We start from the raw sequence: 18,548 nt of genomic DNA on the forward strand, positions 1-18,548 counted from the left end.
ATCATATCTCTCAGGACGTCGTTCACCATACTCTGGAATACCGCTGGAGCATTGGTCAGTCCAAACGGCATCACCTGATACTCGAAGTGACCCATCGGTGTATTGAAACCCGTCAACCACTCGTCCCCCTCTCTGATCCGGACCAGGTGATACGCATTGCGTAGGTCTAGCTTGGTGAACACCGTAGCACCCTGTAAGGAGTCGAAGGCAGAACTCATCAAGGGCAGGGGATACTTGTTCTTGACCGTGATGTCATTCAACCCCCGATAATCAATACACGGTCGAAGAGAGCCATCCTTCTTTCCCACAAAGAAGAAACCTGCCCCCAGGGGTGATGACGAGGGACGAACGAGACCAGCAGCTAGGGACTCCTTGATGTAGGTCTCCAACGCCTCACGTTCAGGTCGGGAGATACTGTATAACCTTCCCTTGGGGTAGACAGCTCCAGGAACCAGGTTGATGGCACAATCATATGGTCGGTGGGGAGGAAGTGACAGAGCCTTCTGCTTACTGAAAACTTCCCCCAAATCGTGATATGTCTCGGGAACCAGGGACAAATCTGGGGGTTTAGCCTCAATCACCTGACTGGGAACCGAATGGGGGCAGGCAGTCTTGAGACAGTTAGCATGACAATCAAGGCTCCAACTCGTTACCTTGCCCGTCACCCAATCGAACGTGGGATTGTGTTCCTTCAGCCAGGGGTATCCAAGGACCAGAGGAACATGGGAAGACGGCAGAATGAAAAATGAAATCATCTCAGAATGATTCCCCGACAACCACATCTTAACCCGGTTCAGTCCTCATCGTGATACGTGCCAGACTACTGCCGTTCAGAGTGGTCGCTTCAATGGCTTCCGGCAATTGCTCCTTGGAAAGCCCCAGCTGTTCCACCAACTCGGCATCAAGAAAGCTTCCGTCGGCACCTGAATCGATAAAAGCGTTAAGCGCTAAGCTCTGATTCCTGTTCACAAGGGTAGCCGGGAAGCGGGGTCTGACAGAGGTACTGAGAGGTTGAAACTGGCTCGCTAAAAGTCCTCCCAACTTTAGCGAGCCGGGCAGTTTGACGACCGCCGGGAACAAGTGGAGATGTAATGTCCCGAAGCGACCACAGTAGAGGCAGCAGTTGGTCTTACGTCTCTGTTGACGCTCCTCCTTGGTTAACCCGTGCCGCCCCACTTGCATGGGTTCAGAATCGGGAGAGAGGTCCTCTCCACTAATCCTTAGTGGTGGAGAATGATCGACGTGTTCTGGTCCACCACCCGACCCGACTGGGAACTGAGAAGCTGATCGATTGGACGGACCCCATTGCTTCTCCCCCTTCGCTCTCGGACTCGATTATCCACCCGAATAGACAAGGCTACCAAGCTGTCCAGGTCACTAGGCTCGGATAGGAGATCAACTCATCCTTGAGCTGCTCCGACAGGCCCTGGTAAAAGGCCGCTTGCAAAGACTCCTCGTTCCACCCACTCTCCACAGCCAACGTCTTGAACTCGATCACGAAGTCGGCCACGCTGCGAGTTCCTTGGTGAAGAGAAAACAGACGCCTAGCTGCGTCCCTCCCTCGGACGGAATGGTCGAAGAGCTTCCTCATCTCGGCCGTGAACCCCTGGTATGAAGCCATGCAGGGATCCTGTCGTTCCCAAACGGCTGAAGCCCACTCCAGCGCTCGACCACGCAGCAACTCAATCAAAAAGGCTATCCTAGCCTTGTCAGTGGCATAAGAGTAGGGCTGTAGATCGAACACTAATCCACACTGCATAAGGAAGGAACGGCATCTTCCCAGCTCCCCCTCATATTTCTCCGGCGTCGGAACCTTGGGCTCACGGAGGGACACAACTTCAGAAGCGGCAGGCGAGATGGGTGAAACCGGTAGTGGGTCCTCCACCGGACACTGGCGTTGGTTCTGGACCTCCATCAGGCCGGTAGAAAGGTTCCGAACTGACAACGCGATCTCCTGTAGTACCGTGCTATGATGGCCCAACATCTTCTCCTGCTGGGTAATGGCATGGCGAACGGAGTCCAGGTCCGCTGGGTTCATAATTGGCCGGATCGTTCTGTCACAGTTCCCTCAGCCAGAACCCAAAAGCAGACCAGGACAAGGAGAGTTGAACGAAAGTGAGGGTTTATTCGGATACAAACAAAAGGTGCAGAATATTCCGGGGACAGAGCGGGCGGCGTGGATGAGTAGTTGGGGGTGCAGTGCAAGGTCCAGTGATGGCTCGGCAGCCGCCGACCATCAGGCAGAGGTGGGGTGAAGGTTCCGGACGTGTGACTGCAGGTGAACAAAAACGGAGGTAAGGACACAAAACTCAACAAAGTACAAAACAACAAAACTCACGCTAGATACTCTAACTGATACGCAGATACACCTACTGTTCATGGCTAACGATCCGGCAGGAACTGGATGTTGGGCCAGAGCCTAAGAAAGGTGCTGATTAGGCCCAGGTGTGCAGATTGCTAATGGGAAGCAGGTGCGGAAACCAGAGCGCTCCCCGGAGCGTTCCCGAACCCTCGGGAAACTGGAGATTACGACCAGGACCCGACTCAGACAGCCGGGATCGTTACAGAATGTATCTCACAGGAGAAAGCATCCCAGCAAGCGAAACAGCGCCCCTCTGTCTCTCTACGTGTAGGCCATCAATCTGATGCTGTCTGGTCCAAATTAGTATGACATTGTTGCCGCCCGTAGCATTTTGGCCAGGTAGCCTAGGACAACAAACAATTAAAGTGTATACTATATGACAGAGTCATAGACCGTTTCGTCAACATGAAAGAGGAGGATGCCATTGGCATTTCTCTACAAGTAGGGTGAGTCAACATGTGTTTCTACTTGCACGAACGCACACATGCACACAGAAATCAGAACCATTGACAGCCACATCATATTTAGCTTATGTTGATGTAAATCTTGGTGGGGCAAACTCCCCATAAATTTTTTTGATGCATGCAAGCAAAGCCACAACACAACACTAAACAATACATTAATTGCTCTATAATTGTCACGACTTCCTCCGAAGCTGCCTCCCCTCCTTGTTCGGGCAGGCTTCGGCGTTCATTGTCACCTACTAGCCACTGCTGCTCCATATCGCATCATTCCATTTGTCTTGTCTTGTCAATTACACACACCTGGTTCAAATCCCCTCATTAGTACATGTATAAGTGTTCCCTCGGCCCCCCTTGTCCTTGTGGGTTATTGTTATTTGTGAGTTGAGTGTAGCTCGGTTGAGCTACCCGTACCTTGTATTTCCGGGCTATTGTTCCCCGTGTGCCTGTATTTTGTTGACGCTATCCAGCGTAACTGTTTCCTACGGAATAAACTCTGTATTCGGTGATTTACCCTCCTGCGCCTGACTCCTTCAAATCACACTCTCACAATAACGGTGACAAACGGTGCCCACAAACAGTTAGGGCCTACATAAAGCTGTCCCAACAGCAGAGCTTTCTTTTCAGCACCATGGAGTGAATCCTTACCAATGCTACACCTGGCTATCAACGGAGACTTGTCTGGCAGCGAAAAAGTTCATTCAGCCTCATTTACTGCCTTTAAAAAAAACATAGCTGATATGGCTGACTTGCTTAAACAAATGTGGTTTCTACTGACAATTGAGATGTACAAACTATGGCATAAGGGGACGACGAGCGGATAAGAGGCAATCCGTAATTTCGATTAAGACATAAATGAGCAAGCTAGGACGGACGTAGTTAATATAACTATTTGTTCAGCACTTTTGAAATGTACAGCGACAGAATTTAGAACATGGGCCGTTCTTACAGTATTCTCCCCGTACACCAAGTCAGAACAGTAGGCTAAGTTATGAGGGGAAAAGGGACCAAATGATTAGAGTGAGGGGCACATGGGCTACTAACAGCTTACTACACAACATACACTTAGTATTACTTTCTTAGCTACAGTAGACATATCTCCCTGGCATATTACATAATTTCTGCACCAGCATACAAGACAATTTTGGACTCACTGTTGTTGTGCTGTGCTCACTTGAACAGAAAGGTGGGGCGGCGGTCCTTCGTGGTGCAACTTTTGTCCTCAAACTTTGTCATCAAAGTCTGGCATTCTCTGGATTTATGGTGCTTTCAAGACAACTGGGAACTCTGGAAAAAAACAAGGTTGAATCATGACATCAGTGATCTTCAGGTCGGAGCTCTAGAAAGAGGCCAGAGTTCCCGACTTGGAATTCCGAGTTGGATGACCTTTCAAAACGTATTTTCCCAGTCGGAGCTCGTTTATTTTCAGAGTTCCCAGTTGTCTTGAATTCACTAAAGTCTTAGATTTCCCGGTTCCGAATTTCCAGTTGTTTTGAACGCGGCAGAAGTCATGCTGGATTGACAGCATGGCCAATGTTGAATGTTTATCCTTTTAAGCTTGGAAAAGAGACCCTTAAACCCAGACTTGGACCACACACCCACTCCACTGAATAGCAGGCTAGTGATTGCCAGTGATGACAACTTAGCAATTTTGTTGCTAGATTTAGCAAACTTTATTTTCAAACAGCACCTAGCAACAAATGTAGCTACTTTTAAATTTTTATTTGGAACTTTTAGCAACTTTTGAAAAGTGACTCAAACGCTAAAATGCACGCATTTTCCCTCTAAATGACACAAAAACTATTTTCTCTGTCACACACTCAGTCACAACACATGTGCCTGGCTGCAAAAGTGCATTGTGAGTGATGTCAGCAGCAGGTGCTCAGCTCGTGCACAGGCAGCAGCAGGCCAGCCAAGCAGCACAACAACCTGGAGAGAGCTGGAGAGAGATGCCTAGCGCACACATAATTATTTGAGTTAAGTTGCTTGTTCAATAAGATAGCATATATACCTTGTAATTAGTAAATACACTGCTTAAAACTATAATTGTTCAGAATGTGTAGGTTTACTAGTTAATAAGAAAATAAATAAAATGTAATTGTTCAATAATGTGTCATGTGTAATTGTTCAATAATTCAATGTGTTGTGTTTAAAAATAAAAATATCTGATTATATAAAATGTGCTGTGTTTATATTACTTTTACAAATAAAAATATGTGATGATAAACAAACAAATCTAAACGAACAAATGTCAAATCATATTTGTCGCTGAGATGGCCAGTCAATCTGAGTAACCTTATTGTGTATTCTACGTAATGACGCAGTTTTACGTTATTACGTAATGTCATCACGCAATGACATCACAACGTCATTTAGCAACTTTTAGCAACAAATCGACCTGCTTTGCAATGCTTGCAGTTAGCCACTGATTCCTTCCAAACCACTCATTGTTGAATTTGCGGTTTCCAACTTGTTGTGTAATGTGTAATAGGCCCTGTGTAGCTCAGTTGGTAGAGCATGGCACTTGCAACGCCAGGGTTGGGTGTTCGTTTCCCACGGGGGGCCAGTATGAAAAAATGTATGCACTCACTAACTGTAAGTCGCTCTGGATAAGAGCGTCTGCTAAATGACAAAAATGTAAATGTTTATGGCCGATGAGCACCGATACATTTTATCTCTTCATATGACAAGGCAAGGATTGAAAAGGATTTGCCAGTATATTGTCGACTTGATTCATGATGATGACTGCTAGCTTGCTAATATTTTGAAAGTATGATGTTGACAAGATCAGTCCAATCAAAGCTACGGTAGATATAACGTGATATGACATCATTTTATCTGTGTCCAATGACCTTGAGCCTTCTTGGATGGGCACTTCTAGTGTAACTCTATGGCAGCACCCAAGGGGCTTGAAATTTCGAGCTCTCCCTGTAGATTTTGCAGTGACGTAGTGCCCCCATGAGTGACAGAACACTGAGCTAATCACGGCGCAACTAGAGAACATTACCAACCCCTACGCTCCGTATTTTCCGCTGGCTGCCCCACCACCACAGAAAGCACTGAGCTAGGCTGAAACACCTGCATTTTGGAGCTGCCTTACTCAAGAAAGCAAAAAAGAGACCATGTTGGTATGCAGCTTTATTAACTAAATGATTATTACATTTTTTTACATTGTTTGCAAACTGATATGTGACACGTATTAATGCTAAAATAACATGCAAAACAGGCAACAACAACAAACAAACAAATATAAATATATATTTTTTAGCTAAACAGGTGGGGCTTTAAACAGGTGGGGTTGAATTTATTCTGCCACTGTGTCTTCTTATTGTCTCGGCCTTTAGGCCGCAGGAGGGCGGGAGGGCTTCCCCAGTGATTTTACCCTCGGACTGCAACTGTGCTGCTGCTCAAATGGACTTCTTCTCTTCTCTCACTTCCTTGGCTGCTCTCTCAAAAACGTCAAGGGGGACTAGACCCTAGCTTGTTTTATGTTTGTATACACAGGGCATGATGATGTCTGCTCTGTAACAATAAAAATGCACTTGAGTTGAATTTTGAGTTCATATGCATGACACATTGCAAAAATATTATGCATATGTGATCAAAATGTAATCATCATTTGTATGGGGTATGGTGGCCATTGGCTCAACTTACCCCAAGGCAAACATTTGGACTATATTAGCCCACACAGCTACAAGGATGCACTTTAATACTAGGTTTAGGACCTCATATTGTAGCTTATAGAGACTCCAACTGATGCGGAAAACTATCTTAAAACTATCTACTTTGGTTTAGATACAAGCATCATGACACAATACATTCATTTGACTTTGTTTTTTGGAACTAACTTGCTTACCACTTTTTCCATGTGGTTTCTTCCTTCACAGACTCCATGAAATGATGACCTCTTCTTAAATATTTGGTCGTATTATTCATTTTGTGTGTTTCCTAGAAACAAGGGGTGGCTCAACTAACCCTTGGTTAACTAATGTCAAGTTGCGTCAATTCGAATCTGGTATAGGAACAAAAAGAGGTCAATACACGTCTTCTAAGATAGACTAGTATTTTAATTAATGCAAACACTTGAATGGTAAATATGATGTTCGTATATACGGGCTCACTGAAACACCACGCAGGGCAGTCAGAGAACTAACTTTTTCAACCCAAGGTTCTTCTTTAATACTCTGACAGAGATAGTTCCTGCTCCAGGCTGGGCCTGTCAGAGTAGAGGCTGGGTGTGGTTTAAACTTACCCAACCTATCGTTGGCGCTCAGGCTGGTCCCAGCCCCTTGGCGCATCCCTGTTGCCGGGCATTAGTTGTTTTTGTTGCAGTACACATGTCCTTGAGCAGTTTAACAAAGAGGCAGTGTGTGTGTGTGAGTCACAAGTCTATCTCAGCCTACCCCCTAACGGTTCCTCACATTAATCACAGCTTGTTATGTTAAACAATCTATATCAGTACAGCACAAACCTATTATGTTTAATCATTAATGTATTCTTTCTAAGCTAGGCATCACGTCTAGTTGTAAGAGAATAGATCCCCCCACTAACCCTTTGGCTCACTTACCCCACTCTACCCTATTATGAATTGTATGACTTTGGACAGGGATGGGGTTTAGTTGGTATTTTGGGTGGGGAGATGGGATGAGGGAGGTTTGTAGGGCTTTATGTTATTTTATCAGTAAAGGGCTAGGTAGGAGAATATAAGATAGTCATATGAAGCCGGCCTCACTCTCCAGGGCAGTAGGTGGCGGTATATACTCTGAAACGTTAGTTGCGATCCGCCAATAAAAATTCTAAGAAGAAGACTACATCAAAGATTTTACACTGAGGTATGTTCTATCTGTGACTACATGTTAACATGTCCCTTGTACTCTTGCGTATACACAGTGCGCCTTACGTAACCGCCCAGGCTCACTTTCTAATTGGCGCAGAAGCTGTCAGTCCAAACCATGCTCTCCAATGGGCTTTCTGCTTTCTGTCAAACACAGACCGCCATGTTCTGTCCCCGGAGGCTTGGAGAAATCTTGGAGCGTAGTCTGAGTGCGTAAACAGGGTTCTGGGCTTCAAACTCCGCGCTGGGTTTATCCTAAAGAACTCAACTAATCGATATGAGCCGTCCGTCCTCTGCGGGCGGTGGGGGCGGAGGACTCGGCGCCGGGAAAGCAGGAGGAGGAAAGCACGGAGGTTCGGGAGGAGCTGCTGCCTCAGCTGCAGCCGCCGGAGTAGGAGCTGTGGCCGGGTCTGGCTCGGCTCTACCTGTCGCTGCTGTTGCCTTGCCCTCAGCAGCGCTACCTGGACAAGCTGCTGAACTTACAGCCTTGTTCGAGTGCCCGGTTTGTTTTGACTACGTTCTGCCACCGATTCTGCAATGCCAGGCCGGACATCTAGTTTGCAACCAATGTCGTCAAAAGCTGAGTTGTTGTCCGACTTGTCGCGGCCCTCTCACCCCGAGTATCAGGAACTTGGCTATGGAAAAAGTTGCCTCTACTCTACCGTTTCCTTGTAAGGTAAGTAAATACAGACATTCGTTGAAGCCGAAATATGCAGTTACCTGACTAGCTAGCGTGTTGTATTTATGGCCATTTAGTAGCTAGCCTAGCTACTTAGCTTGCGCTCACTTTGACAAGTAGATGTGCGAGCACCTCGTGCGCTCTCGTCCCGAGATCAAAACATGTTGCTGTTGGGATGATGACGCAGGATCCAGGTTTGTAAATCTCCAGGCTGTCGCGTCTTTCCCATCAGATCGCTTCTATTATATTGTACTTGTGTACAGTTATCCATTAATCTGAAACAAACAAAGTGTCTGAACTAACATTACTGTCAGATAAAGGATGTTATGTTGTCATAAGGGCCAAATGTGTTGTCATTGACTTTGAGTGAATCATGAACAGAACAGTCTGTAAATTGGCTTAATAATTCACGGTCTTGACTGATCAAAGGACCTTTTAAAAGTTGTGAAATCAAGACATTCAATGGTGTTGATATCATCACTCTTATTGCTCAGTATCCCATGGTCCTGAGGGTCAGAGGTCACTGAGTGGAGGATTGAGGTGAATTTATCTGTGTGAAAATCTGCAAAGTAAACACACAAACACAAACATGCACACTGATGCTTACACACATCACATGATGAGTACAGCCTCATAGTACACACACACACACAGATCAGATGCCTACATACACATTTATGCGCCCTTTGGATTCCCACATTCTAAACAGAGCAGGTTTAATGTGTACAATTAAATTGGCTCACACTACACTCATTCATGCTTGCTTGAACCCACTCAATCAAGCTGTCTCTTCTTTATAGTAGTGTGAAACACACAGCAGCACTTGTATCTCCTCTCTCTGTCAGTCAGGCAAGTAGCCGCTCCTGCTCTGTAATGGTGCTCTGACTGCATTACGGAGGCATTAAAGTTGTATCCACGCACTGTGGTGCTACAATCCTGTGAAAGATTGTTTCAATCTTCCGTAGTACCAACATAGAAACTAGGGCTGTGACAGTCATGGAATTTTGGATGACGAAAATTGGCCTTAATACTGTTCGAATAGCAAAATAATAAAAATGTCTCCTCTTCTCTGCTCATGACTGCATGTGCTGCCATAGAAATAGAATGAATAGAACGAGCATCCCAATTCAAGTCAATGATGGCATAATGGGTGGACTGGCGGCCATTGCGAGTGTACCCATAGGAGCAAAGCAGGAAGTAAAATATGTGCTGTGATTTGTTGATACAACTAAACTGACATAACAAAGAATACATTCCATTGCATGAGCCACATCAGTTAACATAATTTGAATGAACATTCTACATTACCATGGAAATGATTGCATCACAATACCAGACAGCCATTGCGAGTGTACCCATGAGTTTACCAGTCAAATTGCCAGGGTTAGAGGTTCCAAGCCTGTTCAATTCATTCTATTTCTATGTGTGCTGCTGCTGCATTGTGGTCATTCAGTCAGCTATTCATTCGACAAAAAACAAAACAAAACTGTTATTATGACGGTTATTTTATTTTCATGACTGTCTTCATAACCGTCGGTTATACGCTAATTGTGCCAGTCCTAATAGAAACCTTAACCCTCTCTAACCTCCACTGAGGACAGGTATCCTTATGATAGACAACAGCACAGGACAGAACAGACCCTTGATCTAAACCTAGACATTACAGCTCTTGTTCTACCGGTAATGGTTCCTCAGAATGGCTGTGTTTACCTTCTCTAAAGCTGCAACCCACTGCTCCACTGCACTTATGTGTTATATGGTGTTTTTATGCAGGTCCATTTCCTCAGGAGCAGCTCAATGTTTAGGCTACATCTCTGATTGGCTTTTAGGACATCCTCCTCTATCCAGTGAGCTCTGTTTTATGTAACTACTTTTAATGTCTTTTGGACTTTTTCCAGCCAAGTCCTCTCCTCTCCTGGTGTTAGTGTTGTAACAGTCTCAGCGTTGGCCTGCAGCGGGCTACACTGTGTAATGGGTTTAGACATGGATATGCTGAGCCCCAGGCCTGCCTGCCTCCCTGCCTGCATGGTCCGACACTTTATTTTGGGTAGGAGTCAGTCTATTCTTGACCGGTTCCTCTGCAGTTTGTTGTGTTTACACACACTGTCCACTGCCTGCACTCAACTGCCTGCCTTCCTCATGGGGTTTATCGTTGGCTACAAAAAAACTGACACGCACCTACACACACTCCTTTCTGCACCCCTTTAAGTACACCCCTTATCTGAGTGATTTCAGAGTGGCAGAGCAGAGCCTGATTGCAGCAGCCAGGGAACCACACACATAAACATAATTAGCCTAATACAGTGATTGGAAAAAAGTATTTGATCCCCTGCTGATTCTGTACGTTTGCCCACTGACAAAGACATGATCAGTCTATAATTTTAATGGTAGGTTTATTTGAACAGTGAGAGACAGAATAACAACAAAGAAATCCAGAAAAACACATTTTAATGAGGGAAATAAGTATTTGACCCCTCTGCAAAACATGACTTAGTACTTGGTGGCAAAACCCTTGTTGGCAATCACAGAGGTCAGACGTTTCTTGTAGTTGGCCACCAGGTTTGCACACATCTCAGGAGGGATTTTGTCCCACTCCTCTTTGCAGATCTTCTCCAAGTCATTAAGGTTTCGAGGCTGACGTTTGGCAACTCGAACCTTCAGCTCCCGCCACAGATTTTCTATGGGATTAAGGTCTGGAGACTGGCTAGGCCACTCCAGGACCTTAATGTGCTTCTTCTTGAGCCACTCCTTTGTTGCCTTGGCCATGTGTTTTGGGTCATTGTCATGCTGGAATACCCATCCACGACCCATTTTCAATGCCCTGGCTGAGGGAAGGAGGTTCTCACCCAAGATTTGACGGTACATGGCCCCGTCCATCGTCCCTTTGATGCGGTGAAGTTGTCCTGTCCCTTTAGCAGAAAAACACCCCCAAAGCATAATGTTTCCACCTCCATGTTTGACGGTGGGGATGGTGTTCTTGGGGTCATAGGCAGCATTCCTCCTCCTCCAAACACGGCGAGTTGAGTTGATGCCAAAGAGCTCCATTTTGGTCTCATCTGACCACAACACTTTCACCCAGTTCTCCTCTGAATCATTCAGATGTTCATTGGCAAACTTCAGATGGGCCTGTATATGTGCTTTCTTGAGCAGGGGAACCTTGCGGGCGCTGCAGGATTTCAGTCCTTCACGGCGTAGTGTGTTACCAATTGTTTTCTTGGTGACTATGGTCCCAGCTGCCTTGAGATCATTGACAAGATCCTCCCGTGTAGTTCTGGGCTGATTCCTCACCGTTCTCATGATCATTGCAACTCCACGAGGTGAGATCTTGCATGGAGCCCCAGGCCAAGGGAGATTGACAGTTATTTTGTGTTTCTTCCATTTGCGAATAATCGCACCAACTGTTGTCACCTTCTCACCAAGCTGCTTGGCAATGGTCTTGTAGCCCATTCCAGCCTTGTGTAGGTCTACAATCTTGTCCCTGACATCCTTGGAGAGCTCTTTGGTCTTGGCCATGGTGGAGAGTTTGGAATTTGATTGATTGATTGCTTCTGTTGACAGGTGTCTTTTATACAGGTAACAAGCTGAGATTAGGAGCACTCCCTTTAAGAGTGTGCTCCTAATCTCAGCTCGTTACCTGTATAAAAGACACCTGGGAGCCAGAAATCTTTCTGATTGTGAGGGGGTCAAATACTTATTTCCCTCATTAAAATGCTAATCAATTTATAACATTTTTGACATGTGTTTTTCTGGATATTTTTGTTGTTATTCTGTCTCTCACTGTTCAAATAAACCTACCATTAAAATTATATACTGGTCATTTCTTTGTCAGTGGGCAAACGTACAAAATCAGCAGGGGATCAAATACTTTTTTCCCTCACTGTACATACTAGGAGTGGCATTTGCGCCATAATAATAAAAGTATCATTCTCGCTCGCTGACTCACACACATACACAACAGGTAGGCCTACACACAAACCCTCTCACACACATGTCCTCCCAGACACACACTCACCTTGTGCAAAGCCTCCAATCCCCAATCTCAGAATTAATAATCTGAAGGCTACTTTGAAGCAAGGTAAGACATACTTCATAATAAGTATTAAAACATTCAGGTTTCAAACAATTAAGTATATGTTTTCAAAATGCATACAGCCTCCAGCTCATTGCAAAGTGGTGTGACACGCTGATGAAGCCTGCCTTCCGTTGCCGTTTGATGCTGCGTTCAAAACAACTGGGAGTTCGGAAATCTCCGACTGGGAACTGGAAAAGAGAACTGGGAACTGGGGAAAAAACTAGCGCCGACTGGGAAAAATCGTTTTAGACGGTCATCTAACTCCAACTCGGGAACTCAAGCCTCTTTCTAGAGCGCCGATTTTCTGACCTGAAGATTATTGACGTCATGATTTGACCTTGTATTTTTTTGAATTTCCAGTTGTCTTGAAAGCACCACAAGTTGCTTCAGCAGCAGCAGCTCTTGCGCTGTCTGACAGATTTTCCACTCTAAGGCTCTGTATCTGTATGCTGTAGGCTTACATGTGTGATAAATAAGATGCATAAAGAATATACTGTACACACGCGCCAATTTATTTCCACTAAATTATGCAAATTAACCTATAGACCGATAAACATGACCAGTCAAATGTATTTCCATCGACTGGTATTTCCATCAATGAAGAGGCTAAAAGGCATTATTTCGCAATGGGATTTTTTTCTTCTTCTCCTGGACAACTGGCCGGCGCCAATATTATTTCTGCTTTTCTATTTTTTTATCGGACAATTAGCCCTAGGGTCAGGTGAGTTAGAGTAGGGTGACTCAGACCAAGACCCAGTTTATGAGATCTGTGATGAGACCAATACCAGCTGAAATGTGTTTTTGTAGTCGGGAGTGGTCTAAGCCAGAAACGAGCCCATCTTTTGCTCAATCGGTGAAGGGCTTGGTCACACGTTTATACCCTTCCCTGGTCTGGATGACTCTATAGGATGAGATCATGGAAAGAGCAGAGCAGCATTTACCAATCACTTTTGTTTTAACTGACATGGGCTAATTGAGTGACTGTCAGTAAGTGACATATAACAAATAAATGTATGCATGCATGACTGTAAGTCGCTTTGGATAAAAGCGTCTGCTAAATGGCATATAATAATAATAATAATAATAATAACAAGAAGAGAACTGCTGATGCACAACCAAGTATAGAAATTGCACCTTGTGTGTATTCTACTATTCTAAATCTCAACAGTAAGTTGAGACCCCGACTGAGTTCGTAAAAATCACAGAGGTCCAGACCTCTGTGTTGTCATATGTAGCTACGGTCCTGCCTGTGGTTAATTTCACAGATGAGCTGATTGCAGGGTGACCCACGTGCCTTTGCAGCTTTTGTGGAAATCAGGCATGGGGCCATGTGAACACACACACACATGCACACACACGATGAGACAATTGACTTGGCAGAGAGGATGCATTATTTCCTGTTTATCGAAGAAAACAAAGTCCTCCCAGGGAATTCTGGTTGATACATTTTTCAGGAAATTAGTTAACGACTGAATAAATACACTTGAGTGCAGAGGTTAATTACACTCAGGAGATTTGGCATTTCCACTCAGGATTTTATGTTTTGTTTATAGCCTGATTTCAGGGTGCAAGTGTTGTCGGAACATTCTCTTTTTGGGAGCAGCAACACTGTTAGCAGGTCGAGATTTGTCTTTCCTTTATTTCTTGATTGATTATCCCAATACAGTACACATTTTAATTGGATGTGTCAGGTGTGTATTGATTGACTGGTTATGAAGTGCTATCAAACTAAGTCTAGTCATTCCACCCTGCAGCATCGCCCTTGCAGTTGCATGTCCTGTAGCGTTGCGCTGGCCTGACGTGTCACTCCTGAGCTCCCTTGCATGCTAACACTTATGACGGGCTCACTGATCCTACACTTCACTTCCGCCTCTATGACCCCATGTTATTTTTAGAAGCTGGCAATGTGACATCTGCTTTGCATACTCCTCTGCCTCCGAACTGAGACCTCTGCTGGGAGGGAGCAGGCACTCACTGTGTGTCACTATGAAAATGTATGCACTCACTAACTGTAAGTCGCTCTGGATAAGAGCGTCTGCTAAATGACAAAAAAAAAATGCATGGGTCAGTGGTCACAGGAGGCAGTGGCGTGGTTAAAGGGATAGTTCTCCCAAAATACAATGACACATTGGTTTCCTTATTCTGTAAGCAGTCAAGGTATGAACAAGGTATGACCGCAATCCAGGCTTTGGCTTAATTTCCCTGGCAGTGGCTGGCACTGTTTTCAAATGCTAATGTTTTAGCATTTGTGGCACAAATCCCATTCAAGTCATGGGACCAATATTAGCATTTTTTGCACATCATGTTCAAATACTCTATAAGTGACTGAGTTTCTATTGTTATTTTTTTTTTGTTGATGCAAATTATTTGGACATGATGCGCGAAAAAGGCTAATATTGGTCCCAAGACTTGAATGGGATTTGAGCCACAACTGCTAAAACATTAGCATTTGGAAACAGTGCCAGAGAAACTAAACGAAAGCATGGATTGCTGTCATACCTTGTTCATAAACCAATATGTCATTTTGTATCCCTTTAAAGTTGATAGAGCAGGACTCCTGCTGAGGTGTGTGTATGAGCAGGGCTGATGTATGACGGATGGTAGTAAAGCTCAGTTGTGGTGTGGATGGAACGGCTGTTCATTTGGTGTTTTTTACAGTAGTGCGAGATCTGCTTCCCTACTTTTGATGTTTTTGGATTATTTGAGTGGATCGTTGCATACATTTTGCATTACCTTATGAATTATTTTTTTGTGTTTTCATTTTTATGTATGTAGGATGTCGAAAGCCAAGTGAGGTGTTAGGAAGTAGGAGGACGAAATGTTTGTCGTGGTTGGTAGCTTAGTGGTTAAGAGCGTTGTGCCAGTAACCGAAAGGTCGCTGGTTCTAATCCCCGAGCCGACTAGGTGAAAAATCTGTCGATGTGCCCTTGAGCAAGGCACTTAACCCTAATTGCTCCTGTAAGTCGCTCTGGATAAGAGCGTCTGCTAGATGACTAAAATGTCATGTAAATGTTGTTTTTCTGTGAATGAACCAGCTGCTCTCTACAGCAAATATGTCTATAGCAGCACTATATCCTACTGGAGGGAACTGGAACTGCAATGCAGTGGGGTTTTTTAGACCACCAATTTAAAATGATAGTCATCATTTGGAAATGAAATGGAATTGTAAATAAAAAGTGAGTTTATAATGCAGGGAGGATGTAGTAGTAGAGCTGGCAGCGACTAGTTATTACAGCTGATGTGATGTCTCACCATGGGGGTTTCTAATGGGGATTTGATTAAACCAGCATTAGCTGTCTGGATCTCACTACTGCTGTCTTGTTAAGTGTGTGATTTAATGAAACAGGATCATGAGCAGACACTTAATTAGTATTTTCTTCTCTCTCCTCAGTCTTTCCCTGCCTCTCCTCTGCTCTCCTTCTCAAAACCATCATCTACATTTCACACTCAGTCAACCTGAAAATCTCATCTCATCCTATCCACAAACACATTCTCCTCATGTCTCCAGATATGTGTGTGCGCGTGTGTTCCTGCAAAGAAACGCTGGCAGACTGCCAATCCAACCGTATCCACTCTCCCCTCTGAAGTGTTGCTCTTCTGTGTGTGTCAGCATTGTGATTAACAGGTGTGCTTCTGTGTTGATGAGGTCTTGGGGGTATAGTTGAGGGTAGAGTCTCTAGCCGAGGTCTCTCCAACCCTGTTCCTGGAGAGCTGTCCTCCGTAGGTTTTCTCTCCAAACCCAATTGTACCTAACCTGATTCAGCTTATCAACCAGCTAATTATTAGAATCAGGTGCGTTAGATTAGGGTTAGAGCGAAAACCTACTGGACGGTAGCTCTCCAGGAACAGGGAGCCTCCCTGCATCCCTGTCTGCCTATGTGTATTGATTGCTCCAGTAGTGTAATATGCTCTTCCTTGCATAAATGTATTGAACTGTCTTGTATGTCTGAAAATCCCATTCCATCCCAATAACACATTCTACTGATGTATATACGGTAGGGCAGGGGTAGGCAACCATGGTCCTGGAGTGCCGCAGGCACTTCATGTTTTTGATCTAACTGACCTGGAAGACCAGGTGTGTTGAATTTATGCAATCACTGAACAATTAGCTCATTCGATCAGGTGTGGTGCCTAGTTCGAACACAATCCTGCAGTACCTGCGGCACTCCAGGAACAGGGTTGCCTACCCCAGCAGTAGGGAGTGTGTATTCATCAGGCCCCTGAATGGGATTTATTTTACTGGAACCAATTGTCATCATGCTGTTGTTAGCAGCCTGGGCTTGGTGGGGGTGGGATGTACTTGAATGAATGTCATCATGAAAACAAAAGAACATGATCTCTCTGCTCTATAAGCTCCTAGCCTGGCTACCTCCTCCTCTGTCCCTTTCTATTATACTGCTGAATCACAATGACCAGAGTCACACTTCCTCCTCATAATTCTTCCTCGTCCTCTCTCCTTCCTCTCTTCTCCTCCTCCCTCTCTCCTGTGTGTGAGGAGTCATTAATCTCAGCCAGGCCAGAGCGATGGTCACTCCTGACTGCACCATAAACTCTCATCCGTCAGCACTTAATTGAATTGCTGGGTGTTTAAGAACACTGAGAACCCATCTCTCTCTGCACTATCTGTGTATCATGCCTTTTTTTCATTTTCTCTCTCTCATGCTTTTTCTTGTTATTTCCTCCCTTCTTTCATTCCTACTCGTTCTTTCTCCTTTCCGGTTGTACTCTTTATCCCCCTCTCTCCTTCTCCCTCCTTCCCTTTGCTCTCACTCTTTAATCAGTCATAATTTGGCAATAATGGAGGCTTGTGGTCCCTTTTGGGTTCAGAGGCATCCTGTTCGTCCGTGGCACTTGTCCATGTTGCAGTGTATGGGTATTTGTCTGTATGCATGTGTTTGTGTGTGAATCGTTCCATGTCATTTCAGCAAGCCATGACACCCATTATCTCAGATTGTTCTGAAATTGGTTTTCTACCCAAAGTTGTAAAGAAAATGTTGTGAAACATTTAATAAACACAAGAGACCAGCAAAATCACTTACAAGATGGCACTGCAGTGGATAGCTGCTGTCTTACGGGCTCCTGAACAATTCTTAAATGTTGTGGTTTTTTTCACAGATCGTAACTGTATTTGTACGTAATGTTTCCGCCATCATTTCCTATGACCGAAAACTGCTTCTGGACATCAGAACAGCGATCACTAACCCCAATTTGGATGAATATTTCTACTTCAACGAGTCAGCAGCTCTGGATGCTTACCCTGGACCAGGCCCTTATCCCCGGGACTCGAAAGAGGAAGCGGCGAAAGAGAGGCACGTGAGGTGGCTTCATGATTCGACTACGTCGGCGAGCATCTAGACCGCCAGTGCCCTCTATTTTGTTGGCAAACCTACAATCACTAGAGAACAAACTGGACGGGCTCCGTTCGAGACTATCCTATCAAAGGGACCTGAAGAACTATAATATCTTATGTTTCTTGGAGTCGCAGATGAACAAGGACATGGATAATATACACCTAACTGCTTCCCCATGCCTCGTCAAGAGGGGGAGTGGTGTGTCTTTGTTAACAACAGCTGGTGTGCGATCTCTAATGTTAAGGAAGTCTTGAGTTCGCCTGGGTTAGAATACCTCATGATAAGCTGCAGACCATATTATTTACCAAGAGAGTTTTCATCTGTATTTTTCGTAGCTGTCTATTTACCACCACAAACCGATGCTGGCACTAAGACCACACTCAACGAGCTGTATAGGGCCATAAGCAAACAAGAAAATGCACATCCAGAGGCGGTGGTTCTCGTGGCCGGTGATTTTAATTCAGAGAAACTGACATTTGTTTTACCTAATTTTTACCAGCATGTCACCTGTGCAACTAGAGGCAACAAAACTCTAGATCACCTTTACTCCACACACAGAAACTCATACAAGGCTCTCCCTCGCCCTCCCTTTGGCAAATCTGACCATAACTCTATCCTCCTGATTCCTGCATACAAGCAAAAACTCAAACAGGAAGCACCAGTGACTCGCTCAATACAGAAGTGGTGCGATGAAGCGGATGCTAGGCTACAGGACTGGAATATGTTCCGGGATTCATCCGATAACATTGAGGAGTTCAACACATCAGTCACCGGCTTCATTAAGTGCAT

At 44.8% G+C, this 18,548-nt stretch overlaps 1 protein-coding gene across 1 annotated transcript in view; it reads left to right on the forward strand.

Annotated features, from left to right (window-relative positions):
* Nucleotides 1–7,264: 7,264 nt before the first annotated feature.
* Nucleotides 7,265–18,548, forward strand: part of LOC121579819 (E3 ubiquitin-protein ligase Siah2) — a 34,844-nt gene continuing 23,560 nt past the window's right edge. The window contains exon 1 of the mRNA XM_041894731.2: nt 7,265–8,333. Within this exon, the coding sequence (XP_041750665.1) occupies nt 7,935–8,333 (399 nt within the window). The 5' untranslated portion in view covers nt 7,265–7,934. The remainder of the gene's footprint in view (nt 8,334–18,548) is intronic.

Source organism: Coregonus clupeaformis, chromosome 13 (genome assembly GCF_020615455.1).
Source record: "Coregonus clupeaformis isolate EN_2021a chromosome 13, ASM2061545v1, whole genome shotgun sequence".
Taxonomy (NCBI): domain Eukaryota; kingdom Metazoa; phylum Chordata; class Actinopteri; order Salmoniformes; family Salmonidae; genus Coregonus; species Coregonus clupeaformis.